The sequence below is a fragment of the Anguilla rostrata genome, chromosome 4 (assembly GCF_018555375.3).
Source record: "Anguilla rostrata isolate EN2019 chromosome 4, ASM1855537v3, whole genome shotgun sequence".
NCBI classification, from domain to species: domain Eukaryota; kingdom Metazoa; phylum Chordata; class Actinopteri; order Anguilliformes; family Anguillidae; genus Anguilla; species Anguilla rostrata.
In genome coordinates this window covers 23276026-23301381 of record NC_057936.1, presented here as the reverse complement: position 1 = coordinate 23301381, position 25356 = coordinate 23276026, and the positions used below count along the sequence as shown (strand labels likewise).

The following is a 25356-nucleotide window of genomic DNA, read 5'->3' as shown; positions in this document are numbered from 1 at the left end:
CATATTTTGTCATCAGAAATGTCCATTCTGAACTAATATGAGTAGACAACAAATAGGATGCACAGGTTCTGGCCAACAGGTACTTCACAAAAAAATAATGATAAAGAATACATGCATAATGCTATAAACTCCCTATGTACCAAGTAAGAATATGTTTGTTGGAGAACAAGAATGTGTCTGTTGGAGAGGATAAAAAAGGACCCCAAAAAAACCCCAAATAACATTCCAGTCGGAAATCGCATTAAAATCCTCATTGACCTGTCCCGAAAGACAGTCCCATCAAGATTGATATTTATACCAAATTATAAATTTGTAATAAAGGAACAAAACCTTGAGTGGAGATGCACTGAGAGACTCAGCAATAATACAGGGCTGTAGTTACCCATTCCAGGGAACTCCATATGCTTGAAAGCAAAATGCAGTCTAGTTGTGTAATCAAACTTTTATCCCGAGTTTCACCCCCCTTAGTTAATGTTGCTAACTCAGACAAATAATCCTTCCATCAGTCAGAGAGAACCGTGTAGAGGGTATGTATTCCTAGAATGACCAAAGATCTTGTGCATTGATTCAAGGTGTGAACATTCTTGCAGGCAAAAGGGACAAACAAAAGGTTTGGACACTGTCAATATATGTTGCCAAATGGGGAAAGAACAAAAAGTATTGGAAATGTCAACATGTCTACTTGACTGCTTCCATATTCTAGACAAATGAATGACAAGACCTCTAAATAGCAGATTCTCTTTGTATTGTACCAGAGTAGACCTTAACTTTACTGTTCCTTTATTGTTAACAGGTCAGTCTCAGTCTTTAATTTTGAATCATTACTAGCTAGCTGCATAAAGTTTTAACTTACACTTCACACAGTTAGTGTCTTATTTGATATATTAGATTATGTGAAATTTAAGTCCATCCAACCATGAATTACCAGCAGGGGATTTGGTTTCCTCTGTGAGAGAAAATTACATTTGCAAATCATGTAGACAGTAAAAAAATTATCCTGATCACTTAAATGCAGAATTAGACTTCAAATGCATAAAATAAGCTCTAGACAGTTTATATATTAAGCTAGATAATTTGCTTTTAGATGGTTTAGTTGCATGCTAATACAATGGGGAAAGGAAGCAATCAGCTTCCAAAATACAACGAATGTGGTGTATCCTATGAAGGCATGCTGTATATGTAAATGTGAAAAGCCAGATTTGTTGTAGGAAGTCTGAAAACAATTTTTCATTCATCACTCATGCTTTTCAGGGGTAATGTCATATTGCTGATGTCAGGATGTGATGTTCTTATGGAAAGAAATGACCTTTTATTTTCTGTGAAATCCATTGCTTTTTTACAATGTGAATATTGATTAAGCTATAAGGTAAAGAACATACGTTTAAAGAAGTCAAGAGACAACATGAAAAATATTTGTCAAAGGAATTGGATACATTCAAAACCAAGCTGGTTGTTGGACAAAGCTGTCTTCCTGGAACAAATTCCATATAGCAGCAATGCATCTCAATGTTTTCTTAAAGATGGAAACCAAAAACTCAGATCTAATCAATGTGCAAAACAGATATGAATATTTCTCTTAGTCCCATAATGGCAAAAAAATATGAGGTTTATGAACACATACAATTTTTCTTATTGTAGATAGCCTTACATGAATACCAACATGTATTGCAACAGGATCATGATGTCAATAACCAAGTGTGTGACAGTGAGCTAGACGCAACCTGATTTTTATTGAACACACCAGTAAGATCGTATGACAGGCATTTCTGTAGAGTTCTGTGGGAATGGCAGTTTCATTTATGTAAAAGGCCCTAGTTTACTGTTAAGTTCAGTTCTGACCACCTTCGAACTCACATACCTATAGAAACAACATTTACATTTTAATTTCAGTTCTTAAAAATGTTTATGCTGGTAAAATGTTTCAGCCGAACCAAGAAATTAAATTTTCCCAAAACCACAAATCATGGCTGGGCTCAAGTCCACCTCATATGACAGTGAACATTTACATTTGGTAATTGTAATTATTTTAGACTGACCACCATTTTTTCTCATTTGTTGCATAAAAGAAATAAAACATGAATGTTAAGTGCATTAAACAATGCCTTGACATTTTCAGATGCTCAGTGGGGGGAAAAATAAATAATTTTAATATGAACATCAACACATAGGAACTGATCACATTTGCAGGCAGTATTAACCAAACTTCCAAACTTAAAACACAGGGGGGTGCCAGTGTTCTTTTTATGGATTTTTTTAGAGAATAAAGTGGTGCAATGTCTTTAATGTCTTGTTCAGTTTAAACTTCTCCATTTGGTAAAAAATAGAAACGGAAAATAACCAGAATTTTTTAACTCAACTAGTTATATAACCATAACAAAGATATTTAAACTCAAGACCTTTTGATCACACTCCAAGTGGCAGCCTTTGACCGACCACAAAAACACTGTGCTGTATGAATAGAATCTGGGTATCATTCAGTGAATTAAAGCACTGCAGGCTCACTTTCATTTAAATAATCAACCCCCGCAATATTTAGGCCTAATACAAATAATCAATCTAGCAATGTCAGTCATGTTTGAAGTACTCCTGCCCTCAGCATACTGTCACATTTATAAGGTGATGAGGTTGGAAAAAGAATTGAGAACGCTATGACAAAATTAACTTGGATATATTTTTTCATTTTTCTTTTTTATTTGAAATGGATTTTCCATTCTGTTTGTATAAGTGCAAAATGCACTAAAACAGCCACCTGAGGGAAATCTACATCTTTAAATAAAAAAAACAAGCAAAGCGTACATTTTATAGTACAAAATTCTCTTTTTAAAAAATTGCACAGTTTAATTGTATAATATATATTTCTACTTTTAAACTTAAATCTTAAAATAAACGTGAAAAGGCTCAGAAAGTAAAAAAAAAAAAAAAAAAAAACACAAAATGAAAAATAAAAACCTGAAGTACAATTCTTTTTCCCTAGAATTAAAGCTGAAGAGAAACTGGAGACCCTGTTGTCATTTTTATATGTAGCATATTTTATCTGTGCTGACATTTGACCAGACAGTCAAAATCTATTGCAAAATAGTTCATAAATAGTTCTCCATAAAACACATGGAAAAGTCCACAAAAAGATCTCTCATTAAGGTTCTTCAAAAGTCTGCTTTTTATATTGCGTGACTCTGTGTTTGTGAGTGTGTGCATGTGTGTTTATGTTTGCGTGTCTGTTCAGTTAACCATCACACCAGAAATCCAGTTTTGCTTGTGAACAGAATAGACATTTCCCTGACTTTTGGATGTTGTGTTCCGGCGCGGCTGATTCTCAGCGCCGGTACGGGTGGAAGCCCTGTACGTTGTGGTTCTGTCCGCGGCCGAAGCTGGTGGCTGTGGGCTGGGGTCCTGCCGTGGGTTGTGCTGAAGGAGCCCCGTACGAAGGAGTCTGCTGGCTAGGGTCTGCAAAGCTCTGCCCAAAGCCACTCAGGTCCTGCCCATAGCCTGTTTGAAACCAGGAGAGGAGGGGGCACTTAAGAATACAAAAGAAAAAATCTATTTAAGAACCAGAAAATGTTCACTTTAAGCAACCACCATGGAAAGTGCCAGCCTAATTCATCTGATGGCAATTTACTTCAAATCAGGATTTTAAAATGTTCAACTCCACAAAGTGTTCCTATGGGACTGATCATTCTCAATAAGAACATGATATCAGCAATTCAAAATGGTACTGAGAATCCTAAATGTCAATACATTACTGATATCATGTCCATAATCATGAGGACAGAAGAGGTCAAGTAATGATTTGTCAGTGTTGAGTTACACAATGTCATTCACCTTTTAAAGCCAATGTACCAGAGACTGAAATTTTCTTTAATCAGTTGCATGTTCTTCAACCATTATCTCAATGAGGTGTAAACAATTTTTTCAAACTCAAAATGGATTTTCAAAATCCTGAGTGCATTGGCCATAAAAAGGATCAAAGGTGAGAATTTATAATGATTTTACAACTTATGAATAAACCCACCACATATTTTAGGACAGACCACTACTGATTATGACCAAATCAAACACAGGTAAAGAAACATGGGATGTGAACTGGTGTGAGGCATCAAACAGAAAAAAAAAACATTATATGAGGAAAATAACTTTTTAGGTTGAGCAGATCAATAGGCCGTAAGCACACACACACATTCTTGAATCAGACATTGGATGGCGTCATCTCCCTGGAAGTAACTGAATCACGTGCGCCAGGGAACTGTTTGGAGTCTTTGCTGAGCAAGACTAACACAGGACAACGTGATTTCCATACCCCCAGCAAGTCACTCAAAGGTCATGCAAAACAAAATCACATTTGACTGAAAAGCTGGGAGCCTTTGCATTTTTTTCTTATTGAATCAAACATTTGGAGCCAAGCAGAAAAACCTTTCTATGGCTGGACATAATCTATGATTAGTTAACTGGCTTGACCAACACTGAAACTCAATTTAGAAATGTGCTGCGCGTACAATGTGTATACATTGCAAATATAATTTGAATTTTCATACAGCAAACTTAAGAAAATTACTTGAGCTGTAATGAGAAGAGCGATTTCAAAAACAGAAAGTAAAAGAAACATGGATGCCCTGAAAACTGAATGAATGGAAACCAAGACATAACTTTAGTTCTCTTTTTTACTTACAAGTTCCACAAATGTAGAACTCATAACAACTTGGAGGGAAAATACTTCCAACATAAAACAAAAGTGGCCGGTGAAACATACACATTCATGACAATTAGATCATCCTTTTACCAGCAAAGCAGTGCAAAGGGAGGACGCAGACAGGTTTGAGGAAGCGGATTTTATTTGTATAATAAACTACAGCTATTGCAAGAGAAGTGACCTCCTCCAAATCTCTGCTTTCTCACCAGGCATGAAAGATTCTTGCACCTAAAACTGACTTTTGTTTCCTTCTACCCTAAACAAATTTGGCATTAAAAACTGGACTTTTAATTTTTTTTTTTTTTTTTTTTTACAGTAGCACATATTAATTTCCTTTGTTTTTCATACCTTGTGAGAGCCAGGCTTCAATGGTATTTGAATGGACTTCAATCAATCAAGCAAAATGGCATATCTCCATCAACTGGCTCATATTCCAACAGACTAGATAGCTGTACTTTAGTATACTATGAAGAAAACGGAATGTGTGTATATACTATATATAATTGACAAAATATATGTATGTACACACAAAAACGGAGACTTAAGCAACAAAAATAAAGGTCTTACATAACTGTAGCTTAATCTGCTAATTTTCGTGGTTTTAAAAGGCAATACTCACACCTACCTGCACTACACCCCTGCTCATCCTGACCATAACTGTGAGAAGGACGCGTTGGTCCGTAGGCAGAGGGGTCCTGAGGATAGTTACCCAGGCCTATTAGGGAGACGAGGAGACCAGGTTGACTAAACCCAGAGAGAGCCTACTCTTATAACATTGGTTCTACGGGAGGCTGTCCCACTCAGTAGCCAGGCGACGGGAGCACGCTCCGGTCACTACGCGTCCTCGCGCCCTCTTAAACCTCTACTCCACCTGACTGCGCTGAGACTCTGCTAAATAACTGACCGCTTAAAAAGTCATCCATCTGCAATCAAACAAAAAAAATAAAGTGAGCCGTTGTCTACTGCCCTTCAGCGCCGGGAGTCGCTGTTCTAATCATGTAGCCAAGCCCGATGATGAACAGCCGGATGGAAGCAGAGCAGAAGCACAACACACTGAACGAGACAAAGAGTCAATCACACATCTGTCTGTAAATGTGAGATGTGGGGGCACGTTTAGGAACAGGGAGTCTGCAGAGGGCAAGACTGCAGGTATGAACAAACCAGGATATCCTAGTTATCAGTGCTATGGGGTTCTGTACTAGCGGTATCGTAGCCCCAGCATAAAAGCTCTCCTACTTTGGGCCCCTACGGCTGGAGTTTCTGTTTTTTCAGGTACAGTATGGTGGAGGAGTGCTCAATTACACTGCGTGTCCAACAGATTGGTCCGCGTACCTGGCTGCATCTCCAGAGACTCCAGCGTGAGGGAAATGTACTGCATTGTGAGGGCACATAGGATGAAAAACAATTTTTACAGAGGAGCACAAAATTGAGGCTCAAACAGCAAGCGGCACACTGAGGGGAGTCTGTTCATATTCAGGAGGGAGCTTAAGATCATTCATCCAGTGCCTCAACTGGAGAAATCACTGAGTGGTACAGAGACACTGCCAACACACAAACAAATTCACAGATTGTGGCAGCATACAAAAATTTTCAATCCAAATTTTTAGGTCACATATTCATTAGAAATTTTTTTAGTACATCTCTATCGGGAATAAATTCCTACACATATCTAACCTATGCACCGGTTTTTAAATGCTATGTATAAGACATGAGCAAAAATCTAATAATTTCAACTCAAAACGATAGTGGTATAATAGTCAGGTTTGTCAGATCTCAAAATACTTATTTTACCATTGCCATATATTTATTAAACCAGCTGTCAAGAACTGTATCGTGTTTCCTTTATTAAAAAAAAAAATTAAAAAAAAAAGATATCCAGATAGGACAGCAATACAAAGAATATCCTTACTTTTTCATACTGGTTTATTCACTTTTTTATATTGCTGAAGTGAAAAATCTTTGAAACTGGTTCAGCTGGAGAGTCACATGCCTGGCTTACTCATGTGACACATTCTTTCAGCTTTCTCCAAAATCCTGTGATTTACAGCACAATCTGGATGAAAATATCTGCAGTAGCAACCAATCCTCCCCCTCCCCTCCAAAACAACATTGCAAGGAAGGATGATCTAATTCCAACCTACCATCAGTTACCTGTCCAAATCATCATCATCCCAAAGAGCGCCTGGAAATCCTAAAAAGGTAAGACTGAGTACTGGATGCAGGGTGACTTCTACAGCTTCTTCGCAGCAGAAGGATGCGCAAGCTAGATTGCATGTGATGTCATCAAATTAAGGGTTCGAATTTACAAAGCAACAAGAAGCTAGATGACACCAACTGCAAGCTTCCATTTGTGAGCGGGTCACCTTCATGAGCTACGGCTGGGGAGGAATGAACTCAGAGAGTGGGTGAACCCAAAAGACGCAGCACCGGGGTAAGTGATGGGGCGGAGGCCTGCATGGTGGCTATGGCTACCTACCATACTGGCTGTAAGGGAAGTCGGGCTGTCCCGCGGGCGCTTTGCTCAAGTCCTGAGTCGGAGGGGTGGCTGGGGCAAACCCCAGGGGCCCGGTTCCAGGCGTGGTGGGAGGGGGAGGCACTCCTGGTGGGGCAAACTGATCGCCTTGAGGGGTACTGAAACTGTACCCTAAAAAAAAATATTTAAAAAAACACAAAGAATGGTTGAAACTGAATTCATCCGGTCTCGTGGCAAGAACACAAACCGGTTTGTTCATTGCACACTTGAGGCGCACGCGCGCTCCTACTAACCAAATTGTGGGGGTGTGCCGTACCCCTGCTGTGGATATCCCTGAGGTGGCCCGAAGCCTGCTGTGGGGGCGGCTGTCACAAGGAAAGCATTGAAGGGTGACGGGGGTTGTGCAGGGGCCCCTCGGCTCGCTGGCAGGGGGGGACCGTAGCCACCTGATGTGTAAAAAACACATGGATGTAGCAGGACTTCAGAGAACCTTCACCACACTTATCCTGTGTGCTTCTAACCTGGGCTCTGCTAGTACAGATCCTATTTTATTACAGGAGAAAAGGGGGGAAAAAACGACAAACAAAAAAACTGCATCTCGGGCATTCATATACATTGACCGACCATGATATTAAACAAGTAGTTTAAAAAATAAAAAATAAAACAAAATAAAAAATACATGTGAAACAATCTCTTTCCAATATATGCTTCTTCTTTGTCTGGAATGATCATTGATGTGCTATCTGAATATGCATGCAATACTGTGTCCATCAACAAACTATCATACAAGTAATTTAATTCTATGCTTGGAAGACGCACAAAAAATCATGTGATTCAAGGCTCACATGTTCAGCACTGTATGACTGAATTAAAGAATGAATAGATATGTTAATGGAACTCAAGTGGGGAGACATGTCCACTTGGGGAAATCTGAAACATGGGGAAAATTCCCTGGCACAGAAAATGTTAAAGCTCATTGTTTGTTTCTACGGGTTAATTAGCAGTCTGTCCACTGTCACAAGTCACATTCCTAATGTTATGGATTTGTTAGCCACTTTTATCCATTAAACATAATCACAGTTCAGGAGTGTTTGTTTGGGAATGATAAAGTGCACACTACTGATTTACATGACCTTTACTCAAGTGATATACTTTCAAGGACTGCAACAGCAGCAATGAAACATCTTGATAAAATTCAAAATGACAGGACATACCTATTGGTTGGCCTGTGGACACCCAAACTCCTTGAAAGAAGAGAAAAGTTTTATTAAGTTCGGACGCAAACATCCACAGCAGGGTAAAGCTTCCTTTCCTAGTCCCCTTAGTAGTATGTATTTACCAGGTAAATACGCGGTAAAAAAGCACATAATTGGGTAATTACCACTGATAAAAATATAGGTAAATACTAAGAAAGTAAAACCGAAATTCTGAAAAACACCTCCTCTATTACCTATAAATCCAAGTGACAAGTGACTATATTGTTGTTATCAAAGATTTGGTGAAATTTTATAATATTTTCATGGAAACATCTATTAGAAAGCAAGTATTGTCCAATTTCCTAGAAACACACAATTACGCTCAGGCCATAACCAAGCTAAACCTTTGATAACTACAAGATAGTCACTTGAATTGATAGGTAATAGAGGAGTGTTTCAAAGTATTTCAGGGTTAATTTCTTAGTATTTACCCAATCACGTGCTATTCTTACCACACATTTACCTGTTAAATACATAGTACTCAGGTGATGGTAAAATGAAGCATTGCCCACAACAGCACTCAATGCTCACATGCTACAAGATCCAACATTCACTTGGGACATACTACAAAGGATAAATGCATGTCATTCACAAAACCAATCCAGAGCCTCAGGGGAAAGTCCTAAGAGAGCAGTGCTCTCATGGCAGCCAAGCAGAGTACAAAAACATCTACTAAAAAACTGTACATCATACTTAAAAGCTGCTGGTTGAAGATGAGGAATTGACAAATGGGAGGCTATTGGTTATTCATTTAGCCTGCAGTCTGCATCTTAAAGGGATAAATGAGTATGTTCCCAAACTATAAACCTGGGGCATGCGCTTTGCTCTTCACTGCTCTCCAACTCACCCTGAGGCCCATAACTCTGTTGCCAGCCTTGAGCCGGTGCCGCTGACCAGCCATTGGCTGTACTCAAGATGCCCCTATGTCCCCATTGGTTGGCTCCAGGCTGTCCGGGGCCAGGGGCCTTGCTATCCCGAGGTTCTGCCTTCTTCACTTCCACCTAGAGATGGGACAAGGAGGAAGTATTTGGCAAGGCAAACCTGAATGGCATAACACTTTCCCTATCAGACCATACGCATAAATAGAATTATTCTTAGCGCTTTAAAAAGCTTAAAAGAAAATTTTAGTTTTAGGACTTATTTGGGCCTACAGTATATATTGAATATATAATAAAGTGTAGAAATATAGATACTCATACACATTTTATTAAAAAAAATATGTTTCTCAGGTACTCAAATCTGTATAAAAATAGAGGAATTATACACAAAATAGTTTTTTTTTCACGATAATAAAATTATACAAATTAAGGACAAAGCCAGTTTTGATACAGTTAAACGTGAAAGTATTAAATGTGAAAATGTGCTTTTCCATTGTAAATTTAAAAAAATGTCTACCTGAGAAACATAGAATTCCTTATCCTTTCTGTTCTGGGGTGCCTTGGCCCTTTGTTTTATTTATATAAAAGCAGCTAATGGAAGATCAAGACTTACCTTTCCCAGGCTAACGCTTAAAGAATCTCAATTTTATTTAACTTGGAATAGAATTTCAGAGAGGAATGGACGTGGTAGGAAGATCTTAAATCTAACAGAATACAAAGTAGACATGCAGATAATACAAATGGACAAAGTCGTAAGTCAAATTAGAGATGAATCTTCATACTGTGTCTGATAAAAGAAAAACAATTCTGCTGAGGGGCCTCCCACTTAAGAAATTGTTTCACAAGGGTTATTACAAGAGACCCAACTGGGGCAACCTCTAAAATACGTATTTATGAATTACCACTTGCCATTTCAGTCACATAAATACCACCAGTTTACCAAATTGGAAACAAGGACGGGTAGTTTGGGGGATGTAAGACAGAAATAGACTGTAAAGAGGGTGAGTTATTGGGGTCACCTTCACCAAGAGGAAAACTGCTCACAGTATTCTGTTCCACTTGAAAGTAGTTTAAAGCAGTGACACTTTCTTTGCCTCCCCTCTTCCTTCTCTGTCGACCTAATTAGTAACACATGCTTCAGCGAGTGGCCCGCAGCCCGCAGCAAAACTACCTGTGCCCACTCCCCAGGGCATCATGGGATTCGAATGATGGATTCCAGTACTTGTGGGCGCTCCCCCCCCCTCCACCCCACGACACACGAGTTGGGATTTGCAACACAGTTTGACGTGTTCTAGTTTCTAATTTTGTAACTTATCGTCCCCATACCCCTCAAGTCCCAGCTCCAGGTAATGTCAGATCAAGAACAATGGCTCTGGTAGAGTCCCGATTCCTTCTGGAAAACAGGACACAGCCAAGGAGACTGCAGGTAAAAAGTAGGACTCCAAAAGAATGGTTCTATGAGTGGTAAATTTTAAGTTTTAAATTAAATTACATTGTAGAGTTATCTCCTAAAACATTATTCACATGTTCTGTGGTATAAGGAAAAATTAAAGGCAAAACGAATAAATAATTTGTGACTAAAGAATTGGAGAGGACACACATTCATGTGAAGTGATTGGTTCTTGATCTTTTCCACTACAAACAGACTGCTGGTAGACTAGTAACTTCAGGCATAAATGTGGTGAGACCAAGAAAGAGTCAATGTGTTATCCATTTAGATGTTAAACTTGCAACATATATATCAGCATAGCAATGCTGACTATGGAAGCCGTATATTAAATGGTTACTTGAATTACAGGACTCCAACCTCCAATTCTTACTAAGAAGTTGCTAGCATGCTCTCAACAAACAGATACTACAGATGGTGAGAATTTGAAAAATATCCACCCCAGGAAATTAAATTAGATCACCTTGACCCCACCCCCGCCAATCTTTTTTACAGTTGATTGACACAGTATGGAGACTCCACAACTGAGGTCACTTAATTGAGGTTTTTGTTTGGCATTTTAAACACAACATCTTGTTAAAGAAATCTTTTAAAGAACTCAAACAGTAAGTGACCTGGCGAAAAAAAAAACACAAAAGAAATGAAAAGAATGGAAAACAAAAGAGCAACCAGTCCTTTAGGAGGTTTCTACGTTTAATGCAAACTGAACTTGCAATGTTATTCCCTCCACCCCCTGCCCTATACCATTTTTGCCTTTGTTATGGGAATTAAAGACATGACATTATTTTACATCCTAAAGGAGTGGTTCAGTTAAACCAAGCCTTGGGCGACTACAGAGATTTAATCTAACATAGATTAAATGAAGGGAAACCAAGCAAATTCCAGGAAAATCCTTGGTCACTTCTGGTTGCCTAAACTCAAGATGATGTGCAATTTAAATTGGCACTCTTACATTATAGCTCTGTGCTCAGTGTGCACCCTTTATTAATGAGTTTAAAATTTGGATCATGTCTCTAAAAAACATTCTACCCTATGGATTTGAAAGGAAACCGTTATAGCACTACGCTGCAGTACGGTGATTCTAACACAGCTGAACAGCAGGGAGAAAGAACAAAAAAAGATCAACCACCAAAAGCTTTTTTTTTTTTTTTTTTTTTTTAAGAATCAAAAGAATAAAACATTGTTCTGTATGGATTTGTCTGAAACTTGACAGCAGGGGCACCAAACTCATTGGTGGCCCCTGGAATTGCTGTGTGCAAAGGCACCAGCTCCCACCAGATACTCATCATCGCCCAAGCCTCAGTCTGATCTTAAGGGTAAAATAAAACTACAACTACACACTTTTTTGCCCATGATGTCGTGAAAATGCATGTTGACAGCCTGGTCCACTGATTGTTCGGCCTCGAAAGTAATAAATCCAAAACCTAGCCAACGACCAAGAGTGAATCAAGGTAGCAGGGCGTTGTGACAACACAAGATGAAGAACAGTATAGGGGCGGCCCAAGGGGTTCCACCAAGACTGGGCTAGAGGTGCCTGGGGTTCGGATAACGTTGCAGGTCTGAAGCACAACTCAAGCTGGTGTTTCTTCCTCCCACACATACAGTATACACACACAAAGGAGCTTATTCAACTGAAGCAGGACTTACAAATGAAGTGACTGTGACGTAACTGATTATATAAAATGCAATGCATAAAATAAGATTGGAGATTGAGGTTGAATCTAGAATAATAAGACTTGTTGAGAAGTTAACTACTCTTACCTGAGATTTAAAACATATTAACCTGACTATGGTGAGTGATCAGTTAAAGTACACCCACTATAGATTCAACATTTATTTTTATGGATGATGAATTGCTCAACGAGTTGAACTGTCTCGATTGTGAGAGGGCATCAACAACGCTAACAAGTGATATTTAAAGAGCTTCTTGTGCGGTCTCATCCGAACCCCGCCTTGATTTTTCCCCTTGGTATATTTGCTTCGCAGCAAATGCTGACAGCAGCCATTGTTAATGCATAACAAAAAATGGTCAACCAAAAATTGTACAATGTCTAAAGCCTTCTCCCAGCTTTCCCAAGAACTTTCAGTTGGGCAAGCCAAGATAAGCTCATCATGGAAAATTAAGAAATAGCTTACAATAACAACACAAAGATATAGGCCAAAATGTTATTTCTTCAAATCAATTCACATCAGTATTGAAAAATGATAATAACTAAAAGATGCCATCATTAAGGGGTGTAGACAAATTCTTCACAAAAAGAAAAAGAACATTTGGGGGAAATGAAAAAGATCCAAAAGATTTTATGCAAGCTGTACAGAAATAGAACAACACATATGGGGTGTATCAAACAATTTGAAATAAAAGTATGGGACAGTGAAAGTGAGATACTGTTGAGGCTGGCAGAAAATGTAAAACCATACTCTCAAAAAAATGCTAACTAATGCAAACTATAAACACACAAAAATAGAAAATGTGTGGAACCTTGATGAAAGCAAAAATGTGAAAGAAGCCATTTGGTGTCCCTAAAGCGTTGCAATGCAAAAAAAAGACATTTGTCACCTTTCACAACAAAATGAGTGTACAATGAAAGAGCTCAGAAAACACATCTTTTCCACCATCACTGCCTAAATAAGGCGCGGGGTTCAGTACAACTACAGAGCAACGGATATTAATCAGTGTTAGGAAGCCTTATGTGTGGCCTTACAATTATCATCAATTAGGGAGCAAATACACCCTAGTGAACCAGCAATGAAAACCATCACAAGGTCTGACCTCTAATGTGCTGCAGCTAAATCCATTTCCAGGGAAAAACACATATAATTTCAGGGTGTCTCAGAACATTGAAAGCATTCCCTAAACAAAACTGGAAATGTACTCCTGTTACTGCACTTGAAAAGAAGAAAATGTACCATTTAAATGCTTATAACTGCAGGTCTAAAGTTACCAACTGTCTATCTGCTTCTTTAAATGTTAACCCTACCTGCATAATGCTTGAAATACATCAAGCAATCCATTTAAAAGGCGATGGAAAATACTTGAACAACTTGAGACCTACAGCTATTGGACACCACAGAAGTGAACCAGTTTAATTTGATCCAAAAAAAAAATTTAGAAGCAGAAGTAGGTTGCGAGACCATCTACACTTGGGGGACCTAACCTGATTTCAATCATGTGTCTTCTGGGACTGAAGGGATTTGATAACTCCTATATTAAGTTATGTATTCCCCAAATGCCTGATATACTTGAAATACCATCGACTAGTGCACTACTCTGAATCTACAAGTTAAACTTTGTTTAAATGTCCAAGGAAACATTCAAATTCTAGTAAAATACACATTGAACACTAGCTGCATGGCAATATGGAATTCCCTGTGTATTCTAGATTATATTTGATAGTGTTCAAGAGGTGAAATACTAAATGCACACAATTAATATATCATTCATACATACAGTTGTCTGGTACTATAGGAAAGGCTTAAAATATTATTTAGCTTAATATTCAATACTTTTTTAACAATAAAATAATGTGCAACTCACACTTATTAGTTACTCTTCCCCAAATATATATTTTTTTACCACTTAAACAATTATCAATATATAAGCAAAAGGAATAACTTTGTGTACACACCCAAATGATGGCATTACCAGCCTAAACCCATTATTATTTTGTAACTGGCCTGTATCTCTGTGGTACAACTTAGTACACAACAACCTAGAGGAGAAAAGACAAATCTTAAGAGACACCGTTAATCACACTCAAACAATTCACAGGGAAAGGAGACAGAAAAAGAAAGATAGAAAGGGCTTACTTACAAAAGTACTTTACTTTTAAATACGGGAAAATACTTAGTATATCATTTAGATTGTCAAGAGTTCAGTCTAAAATAAACAAATAAAACTTATTCAATTTTTAATGTAAAAATGAGCTTTCATTAAAAGAAAAAACTACACAAATGCATCACATGGATTCTGAAATTGAACTAAACTAGAGAAATTCAGATGACAAACTATTCCTTTAACTTTGCCCCAAAGAGATCAGTTGATTAAATGTTGAACAAGTAAAAGGACGTTCAACAGTGAAGGGAATCATTGACCACTGGATCAGCATTACGTACTGTAGGACGAGTCTTGCGACCACTGACAGCTGCACTGAGAAACCTACATGACACCGTCAACAAAAACTTCATCCAAGCAGATCCAAGTCCTCCAATAATGAAATACATAAATGTACCTATAACTGTATTCCACATGTATTCCAAATTAATGTTGTCAAAATTCTACACAAGTATGGACAAATGAAACAGATGTGAAATAGACAATTATGCATATTGAACATATCTAATCAGCCAACACATTTTAAATGAACCACTCAAATTTTAAGATTTAAAAAGGGCTTTTAAAAATACTGTAAACCATGGGGAAAAATGTATTTTTAATTCTCTCAATTCTAGAAATGTAGCACAAAATGAGCTAACATACTATAAATCAGCCAACTACAAACCAACACAGCCAAGAGGACCTCAAGACCGTTCTGATCAAATGTACAAACTGTTCTCAAAGCCTATCCCGTTAAAAAATGAATCAGAGAATGGTTCTTCTCTCAAACCAAACCATGGGCAGAAAATGCAGAGCTATGTGGCGATGCTGTCGACTTCCTTCTCAATGTGAATCACTGATCACATGAAGAAAAAGCCCAGCAGCATCCGTGATGCGTGTGAGTGAATCATGAACATGGCACATCCCCGCAGTGCACCGAATGACAAATCATAATCAGCGGCTTTTGGATGCGGCCTTCGTCTTTGGGTCGGAATAGTTTGTCATAAGATTGCAGACGGGAGTTACGGAAAGAAAACTGGATCAGCTTTTACCTCGGGGCCTCTGTTTCTCCGCATCATAGATCATTACCACTTCTGTAACCTATAACCAGACAAGCAAGGAGGCAAGAGAAAGATTATTCACAACGATGGCAAGCAGTCCACACATAGAGGACGAATGCACACACTCTTAACCCGCTGCTGTGCTATGCGCCCAAAATGGATGTGCTTGGACAGCACACTCATGTCATTATTTTCAGAGTAAAAGTGTTAATTCAACTCTAACACTATTTATGAGTTCAAGTGGGATCAAATGTACCCTAACAGAGTAAAATGGATTTCACACCAATATATTTTTCAGCGTTTCTTTGGCACTTCCTGCATCACCATTTCATCCCCACACATTTTAACTCACCCCCCTTTCTTGCTTTGACTCAAAAGCTTCAAACTCCTGCCAAAGTTCCACACAACTCACCACTCCAAATCTACTGAAATAGTCCCTGAGTTCGGATTCACCACAGTTGTGAGGGATTCCGCCAACAAAGATCTTCTTTGATTTATTGCTGTCACTTTTGCTTCCCTTCTGCAAAAAAGAAAAGAAGGAAAAAAATGTCACAGGACTTGACAGATATAGCTGAAAAATTCACAAGTTTCAGGTTTTCATGATCTAGTCTAATTGGAAAAATAAGATAAGCATTAACAAGAGATGCTTTTCTCAGCCCAGAGGGAGAATGATTAACACCAATATGACTCCTTTCAGCCAGACTACTGGTCTACTTTTCTTCCTTCTTCTTTTCCGCTAAACACACTTTAATAGCTGAGCCACCAGCTGCCTCAAAAATGATTACTTCTTCAAACAGTTAAATCATCAGTGTTTTCATCACAAAGTGCCTGGCATGCTCATTATTAGATTTATAGCACAGGCAGAGGCAAAGTATGAAAATATGGATATATGGTGGCTCCTTCCCAGGAGTGCTGAAATGCATCGGGCTTGGTCAGCCAACCTGTTCCTCAAAACGAGCGCGTCCAAATACTCCTCCTGAGGGCTTGTGCAGCCTAAATTAAATGTGTTCCTTACCCAGCCATCCTTTGATCTTGTTTTTTCGGGCTGCATTCCCCTAGGGGTACATGGCTTTGGGTCAATCTGATGGCAAAAGAGGACATTTTTGCCACCACATTAGTCAAATTTACCCTTCTCAAAAAACCAAAATATTAAAGTACAGATTTAGGCTACTGAACCTACAACCAACATAATTCTTCATAATTCTGCATTTTATGACATCACACTTAAATTTCATTCTAAATATGTCACAAAGATGTATTTATATCGACTGCTTTAGTTTTTGCATTTCAAATTTATTCTAAATTAATGAAAAACAATCACATTAATGTTACTGGAAATGTGTATAGTGTTTAACTTTAAATTGAATCTTCCTTGAAGTTGTAATACAAAAATTCTGGTGTGGCCTCACCGGGTTATAGTACAACTGTATAGTACAATTATAGTACAGTAAGGCAGCGGGTAATAGCACTGACACTCACATTTCTACCATCCAGGTTATGAGGTTTTGTCTCTAGCACTGTCCGCACGCAGTTAGGGTCTTTAAACTTCACAAACCCAAAACCGCGCGACTGATTTGTAGTCTTGTCTTTCATAATGACGCAGTCAACTACTTCCCCATACTGGGAGAAATAGTTTCGTAATGTCTCTGGTAGGAAAGAGGACATCAACATTAGTCAAATGATACATGATAAACAGATGAGTACACAGACTCCATTCAGTGCTCTCAACTGCACTTTCATTTTCCATCCAGAAGCTGGCCCCATCGCAAATTGTCTATCCATCCACCTTACCCAACCATCTATACCTGCTTACCCTGAGCAGGGTCGTGAGGGGTGCTGGAGCCTAACCCAGCGTGCATTGGGTGGGAGTCAGGAATACACCCTGGACAGGTCGCCAAGCTATCGCAGGGTATCATTCACATCATTCACTCGCCACTCGTACCTATGGGCAATTTAGGGAGGGATCCCTAGTACCTGTCAGCAATTTAGAGCCTCCAATTAGCCTACCTGCATCTCTTTAAGAGGAAACTGGAGAACCCGCAGGAAACCCATGAGGGCATAGGGATAACATGCAAACTCCACGCAGAAAGGCCCTTGCTGTGAGGCGATAGTGTCTAGCATAGCTTAATGAAGTTAGACTGTGCAGCCAGAGTTTGACTTTGTTCTGGCTAAATTTGTGAACAACATGCGAACCATCAAATGTGTGTTCTGACTAGAAGTTTGTGCAATACATCGGCAAGATCCCTGACTTGACGTGATTAGGTTTATTTGTCTCAAAATTATATGCCCCGCTATGATGAGTTACTAGATTCTCAGGGAGTGTGCTGTACACGGTTGCGGTACCCAAAGACATGCGCACACCGCACGTGTCCCAGAGTTGCTCTCCTGGGTTCATGTCAGGTGAGCATTGAAGCCACTCCATCACACTCATTATGACAAATCTGTGCCACGTGTCGTCATGCAAAAATGCGAGTGCATTCCTTTGTGCAATCTATGTGAGATGTGATGTGTGGAACACTGTCTCAACAAAAGTTTACAGTAAAAGAGCCACTGAAAATGCTAAGAACTGACCTCCATTCCCACTGTATTGCAGGCCATACAATCACACTTCTACCTCTGAACCAGTCAACTAGTACAACACAAAGTGAATGAGTTTATCCTCCAACCATGACCCCCAGAGGACACACAACCATGACCCATCTCTACACCCAACAATGCGCCAGTCTGTGTTTGGTAGGCTTGTGCAGCAATGCCTTTCGAGCCTGACTGCACAGTATTGCCCTATTGCAAACATACAGCACTACATTGACATGTGTTGAACCTCTGGCTTTAATGCCCCGACCTTATCGTTGCCGTCATCATTTCCCGCTGATCAATGATCTCCTAGTGCCTCTAATCTCTCTGAATTCGTAAATACTGGTGCACCAGTAATTTTGTACAGTGGTACTGCGGCTGCCCTGGCTGTCAACAATCATGAGTTGATTCTGTGTCAATCAATCACAAATACAGATATTGACTACAGATAAATCAACAGCACGGTCCGTTTGCCCGTGAGGTTTCTTGACCCCACTATCCAAATGGGCTTTGGCCATTTTTGGCTGTTTCTGACCTTTTTAGAAGTTTTAGACTAATACATGTTTTCTCCCTAATTTTGTACCCACAATTAGAGGCACATAAAAAGTGAAGAATTCCCCATGAAAATTGTTGGCTTACATAACACTTCTATAACACAAATAGTCATAATCTTTTGGAAATATGTAGTTTCTCTCTTCAGGCAATGAACCAAGTTTGAATTCATTACCATCAATGTTCATCACTGCTTAAATAGTGTGCTAAAATGCAAGCTGACTTATTTGGTGGAGCAATTAGCTTAACAAAAAATTAAGTTAGGCTTAATATCTTTTAACTTGGAATTTTTTCTAACAACACATACCCTTACCATTTAATGCTGAATACTGCAATTTAACTAATCCATCTACTGAATACTAACCATATTTAGGGAATGAGAAGCACAATTATAAACTCAAAAATTTAGCGATGTAAGAATTAGCTTACTTAAAGACTGGCTATTTAATACACATATGGCAAAGCACCAACAAGGCCATACTAACAAATTTCTCAGAAATTTGCCAATGGAACCCAAAAACCACAACCTGCAGAGAGAACCCTATAGTCAATCAGCAGTTTTGCAGGCAAAGTGCATGCCGTGTACTGCAGCATGTAGGCTAGTCCTCACTCTGAGATGCAAAGATAATGTTTGACAACATTCCGAGCAGCCGGCCGGTGACACGGCGTGCTGCCGGTGATAAAGAGCAGATTCTCAGGCACGCTGCGGCTGTCACCGCAGCCACAGAATGAGACTGACATACATAACCACCCTAGGATACTAAATACACCTTTTTGCTCTATCAAATTCCTTAACAAACTGCATTTAAACTGGGCAAGGCAAAAATGGCTTGTTTGTTGCAGCTGGCTACAGGCCTTTCAGAAGACGTAGCCTACATGTTAGCGTCAATTCACCCAAAGCGGCACAGAATGCTGCAACAACTGAGTGAATTTGCAGTTACAACCGGGCACTCCCAACTGGGGAGAAAAACTGAGAAATAAAAAATGTGTTCACTGGGTTGTACTAAAGTGTCTTTGTCATTCCCTGCTGATCTTGGTTCAGCTTAGCCCAAGTCAATCGATGAAATCTCTATAAAACAAGCTGAGGATCAGTGAGCAATCGACATTAAGAAATTAAGCTATGCATTCCTGCAACGTGCTTTTTGACACAAAAATATATGAATAATAAGGCTAGGGCTACAAATCTTTTTTTTCTGATTGGATTAGTCACCATATATATTATGAATAATGCGGGTACATTACAAATACACAAAACTTGTACCAATAAAAACATATTTTTAGAAAGAAATGCAGAATCTAATCGTAATCTCACAATAGATGTAAAAAGACACATGTATGACCTCCATCTTCCTGCACCAATGACCTGGAACCAACTGAAGGTCATCCTACATACGCCTGTATTGCAATGCTTACTTGAATTTGATGAGGTCAATTTAAAACCAACAACCTTTAAAATCCAATGTTTTCTTTTTCTTTCCATCTTGCTTTTCTTTTCTCAGTATTTAGGTCATTCCCGTTCCTTCAATCGACAAAGTAGTTTTGTTGTTTAAATTTCTTTGCTCAATGGCTGTGGATTTGAGTTAGGAATGAGAAATGAGACATTTTTCTATCCATTTGCATGCAGCCACCCTGAAATGTGCAACCTTTGTTGACCTTGTTTTGCAGGGTATTTGCAGTTCTTTTGGTTGTCACGCGGTTGTTTGATTCTGTCTCGTACGCTTCTGTAAGTTACTTTTCTTGTATCTGTGTCTTTATTTTGTCTTTGAACATTGCATGTTTTTCAAAATCTCAAAATGAAATGCGCTTTGCAGTTTAAGATGTAATGTAAGGACTGCTTTTCGTATGATAATGCGCTCGACAAATACAGATAATTAACACCAACAAAAGATTATATCCTGATAAATGTGAATGCATATAGGCTAAATAAAAATGAACATTTCTGAATCAACTTCATTACGTGACAAGGGCACGCAAGTAATTATCACAATACAATACACACTAACAATTACGGCAATCAATCAGTCAGCTTATTCCCACTGTGTTCTCTGTCAGCTGAGAAATTTAGGAAATCAGAGAAAATGTCCTCAACACTGACCTAAAAGCTTCTTTACAATGAATATGGAAGTCAGTGCATACCATGCAAAACATTATTGAAACAGGCCTTTTAAAAGCATTCTTTGGGAGTGCCATTGGCTAACTGATACCTGACAGAGGTGTTGGAAGGTGTGGTTGGATGCAAAACAAGGTTTTAAAGATAATGCCTATAAGAGAATTTGAAACTTATAAGAGACTAGACTATTATACTATGCATTTAATTCAGGGGAAGTGACTCACACAGCTACATTGCTGAAGGTGAAATGGGGCATTATTTCCTCCATTACATGTATTTGAAGAGCTATCTAACAACTCATAGTAAAACTACTATTTTGTCAGACCAGGATCAGCAGCCCGCAAAATCAACTCTTCATAAAGTAAGGCAATTCACAACTGACACCGAAAGCTCAGCTCAATTCACAAGGCATTTTCGTCCTCCACACCATTCAAATAACACCCGTCTGTATCCTGGAGGGCAGAAGGACACAGGTTTCAACACACAAATTCACAGCATGTGGAGGACTGATAATTGCTTGGCTCGTCATTAAAAGCCCTAGGGAGGAACCATGAAAATAAGGTCTGCAGTGACTAGTGATCTTGACTTTAGAAAACGCAGTGCACAGAGCGAAGTAAAAGCACCGCAGCTACGCTGGGCAACCACACGCAATTCAGACAGTGGCTCTGGATGCCTCCGAGCTACAGATGCACACTTTGTCCTCATCTCGAGGTAAAAAAATGCCAAGTCTCCACATGAATGTGAATTTAATGTAACTGGAAAAAAACAGCCCATAATTAAATTGTCACCATACTCTATCTAAAGATTAAGCGCATTCAAATTTAAAATGTAGTTTCACTTGAGCAAAAACTTAGCCATAAAATACAACAATTTCCTTTTTTCTACAATAACCTAATGGCTGTTTTCTTGTGTGTGCATATAACTAGGGGAAGGTAAGGAATAAAAGCATAAAAGGACTAGCGATAAGGTAGGGGGGAATCAAAACTCAAAGAATCTAGACCCACATATATTTCAGTATGCAGAACAGTGTTATGAGGACCCTAAAATATTGGTCAAGAGTATTGGCCAGGAATATTAAGCTTTTCGCAAAACTGTGCACTCAGTGCAGAAATGGTTATGTGAATATCTGCTATTGGTACAGAAAACTTTTGTGCCGGAAGATTTTAAGGTGTTATTGTGAACACTTACCCTGTGTGGTACTCCAGTCTAAGCCACCCACAAAGAGCTTCCTAAAAAAATCAAATACATTGTCTGTTGAGTGCAGAGTAGAAGTGCAAACATTCAATAAATACTCTTTGTGGTCAACGCTGCATCCACACATGGACCACACAGAGACTGCTGCATCTGTTAAACCTGCACACAAATTAGCTTTTAGATTACAGCATATTCTAGCACAGCAACATACAAGTTTAAAATTCACCATTTACCACACCTTATGTTCTACTCATTTTTATTTGTATCTTCAACAACGTGAGTATTTGGACATTCACAGGCACTTTGGATATTTCAAGCACACTGCATCCTCCACCCAATATAATATCCATCACGAGATACAGACTTTACAGGCTAATTCAAAAGCAGAGATATCCAGTATACAGAGATATAACACTTCACATGGCATCATTATTGAAGTTTGTAAAGGCAATCGTTTTAGACTGCCCATGTGTTCGTACTATATATTTAAATAAATTGTCTTAGTGAAACTTCGGACAAGTTTTAATTCTCTATTTGAGAGTAAATGAATTTCACTCATTTGACTCAACTGTCACAGAGGTGGAATGGTACATAAAGGGTACGTTTTCTTGGATGATAAGTACAGAGAAAGTCAGGCATCTGAACTTTTAGACACTGTTGCCGTAGTTTACACTTATATTACGCACTATAATCATGACAAAATCGCTAGGTAACGGGGCGTTTTGATGCTTCAATTCAGTTACGGTTTGGGAAATTATAAAAGAAAATTGACTTTAGCACAACAGAAAATGCGGAAACGTGTCCATTCTTAAGACCAAGGTCAGTGCAATATGGTCACAGTGGAAAGGCACCCTTAGGAAATCATAGTAATGTCTAACAAGCTGGCAATCCATCCAGCTAACAGCAATAAACAAGTCGCTTGTAATGAATTGGCTGAAGTCAAACTTTAAGCTGATAGCGTGCGACGTTCCCTCATGTGCGATCCAGCTCCTCGTTTTAACGAAAACTAATTTGCCCTTTCCCTACCTAATGGTGACCGCATAAGGACAGCTTGTGTTGAGGTAGAACAATAAATGTCTTGTTTAAAAAAATCTTGCCACGTCTCCTGCGTGTAACACTGGTCATCGTTAGATGTAAGTGCGTTTACCGTTTACTATCAAACCATAGAACAGACTGATATTTGAAAAAATATCTCGACTTTAACATAAAAGGGTGTATCTATTTTTTAGAGTGCGTTTATCAGGTCTTCAATTCATGACAGCCAGCTAGCTGGATATCAAAAAACAAGCTTTCAATGCCAAGACTATCCGCCAGTCTGCTTGAACAGATAGCACTAACTCCTGTCATTATTCTAGCTAAAGTCGAGAAGCTAACGTTAGCTACCAAGTGCTTAACATCAACCCTGACTCTCTGCCCTTGTATTAGCGCATGTGTACCTGGTAAGAAATCTTGCTAAATCTTTTCATTATTTGTTCATTTTACCGTGCGCAAACATGCTGTCACAACTGTCACTGTGTTTTTAAACGAAGCAAATGTGAAACCGACGCTGTTCGTTACAATGTAACGTATGCTAGCAAACGTTAGCCAGCAACCAATGTCGTTAGAATTTGCACACTCTGATGTCTATCTAATGTTAGCTGATAGAAATAATGCGATTGCTAGTTTCTCTCCGAGTATCGCTAGCTGTCCATCTCGAGTCTCTGGTTATCACTGGGTTCCATGTAGGTAGCTAGCTAACACCATCGGTAAAACCTCTTTCCAGCTAAACGCTTCCTGGCAACATTAAATTACCAGACAACCCCACCATCCGAACTAGCTACATAGTTCGCTGGCTAGCTAGCTAAATTGATTAGTTTCAGTTTGCTTATGTTTAAAAAGTTATCTGTCAAGCTAATTCTGAAGTTGGAAAGTTAAACTAGCCGGTAAACAATCAAGACAATTGATGAATGCCATTCAGTTAACTTTAGTTTAACCAACCATTATACTAGCTAGTTACCTCATACAAACACTTTCGCTTGTTAGCTTTCGATATTCTGCTTTCCTGTGTGTCTCCCTCAGCTAGCTAAGTTAGATGGCTGGCTAGCTAACAATAATGAGTAGGTAACGTCAAGTTACTTTCAAGTTTAGCACATTGACAGTTCCATACCATACTTCTAAATAACACAAATCACATATTTCTAACGTCGTGGAGGCTTAAAAACGACACACCATAATATTTAACACAACAAATATAACTCATAGCTAACGTTAGCTCGCTAAATACTGGACGCCCCTTTTCCAAGCAATACCGAGGCTTCTACACGGGCCGGTACTATAAGCTGCATTAACAGCTAGCAACTTGTACAACTAGCAACTACTCTTTTAGTTCCAATTCTTTCGTGGAATATCACTTCTTACCCGATTTCGTCTCCGGCTAAGTTGCTATTCATTTCCGCGGCTGGTGTTCTGTGGACTGTGATGTGTGTAGCTACCGGTCTGCTGGTGGTATTGCCTCTGCAACTAGCCACCCCGGGAAGGTCACTCCGCTCCAGGTTCAAACTGAATCTGCGCAACAACGACGCGATTGCCACGGGGTCCCCCTGCAGGGGGTAAAACGTCACCAAAACGAACCGTTGGCTTGTGGGATATGTATTCAAAGTTTGCTATCCTTTAAAATGGATAGTTCACTTTCAGTTTTTATATTGTGCTACTTTTTTTGCTTGAGCACAGCAGGCTAGATTTGCGTTCTGTACACCACATGAAATAGTTTTAACGAAAAATAATATTTTCCTTATTTTTTTAATAATGTCCGGTGGGGGGAAAACAGCATAGACCAGTGAATATGGTTATGCTGGTGGCCAGCATGCTGGAATCAGCTGGCCTAGCGCAAATATGTCTACCAACATGACCATCACATTACCAGCTTGACCATGGCTGCCCAATCGTGTTCTTGGAGATCTACTGTAGGTTTTCATTCCAACACCAATCCGTCTATGAGAGTGAAAATGGACATTACAGCATTCGAGTCCATACCAAAAAAACAACAACAAAACATTCTTCCAATCTATAACATGATAGAATATTTGTGACTCAAAAAATAACAGCCTGTTGGGTGCCTCACCCTACTAAAACCTGAGTTTCTGTGTGTGATGAGCCTCATAATCTGATAGCAAATTCTGACCTTGCCACATTATACTGTGATTTGGAGCTCTTCCTGGCCTAGGACAGTCTTCACTGCACACCAGTGACTCCTTCGTTCCATCGGGGAATTGCAGGATGAAAGCTGCACATGAAGTGTATTACTCTGATGCAATGACTGTGCTGCACAGCT

The 25356-nt window shown here is 39.1% G+C and overlaps 1 protein-coding gene across 7 annotated transcripts; it reads right to left on the bottom strand.

Annotated features, from left to right (window-relative positions):
- Window positions 1-1711: 1711 nt before the first annotated feature.
- Window positions 1712-24972, bottom strand: dazap1 (DAZ associated protein 1). 7 transcript variants are annotated; one of them, XM_064331531.1, is made up of 14 exons: window positions 24946-24972; window positions 24444-24625; window positions 22041-22081; window positions 17096-17262; window positions 16632-16697; window positions 16029-16136; window positions 15608-15656; window positions 12080-12162; window positions 9261-9414; window positions 8372-8401; window positions 7451-7603; window positions 7161-7328; window positions 6017-6056; window positions 1712-3486 (listed from the first exon to the last, which is right to left on the bottom strand). In XM_064331531.1, the coding sequence occupies exons 1-14, from the start codon at window positions 24955-24957 to the stop codon at window positions 3438-3440; spliced, it is 1302 nt and encodes a 433-aa protein (XP_064187601.1). In that variant the 5' UTR covers window positions 24958-24972; the 3' UTR covers window positions 1712-3437. The 7 variants fall into 7 exon arrangements, 6 of the variants coding, with proteins under 6 accessions (XP_064187601.1, XP_064187599.1, XP_064187600.1 ...); XM_064331529.1 differs by lacking the exon at window positions 6017-6056 and adding an exon at window positions 5310-5399; XM_064331533.1 differs by having other exon boundaries at window positions 3247-3486; window positions 7474-7603.
- Between the last annotated feature and the right edge of the window lie 384 nt (window positions 24973-25356).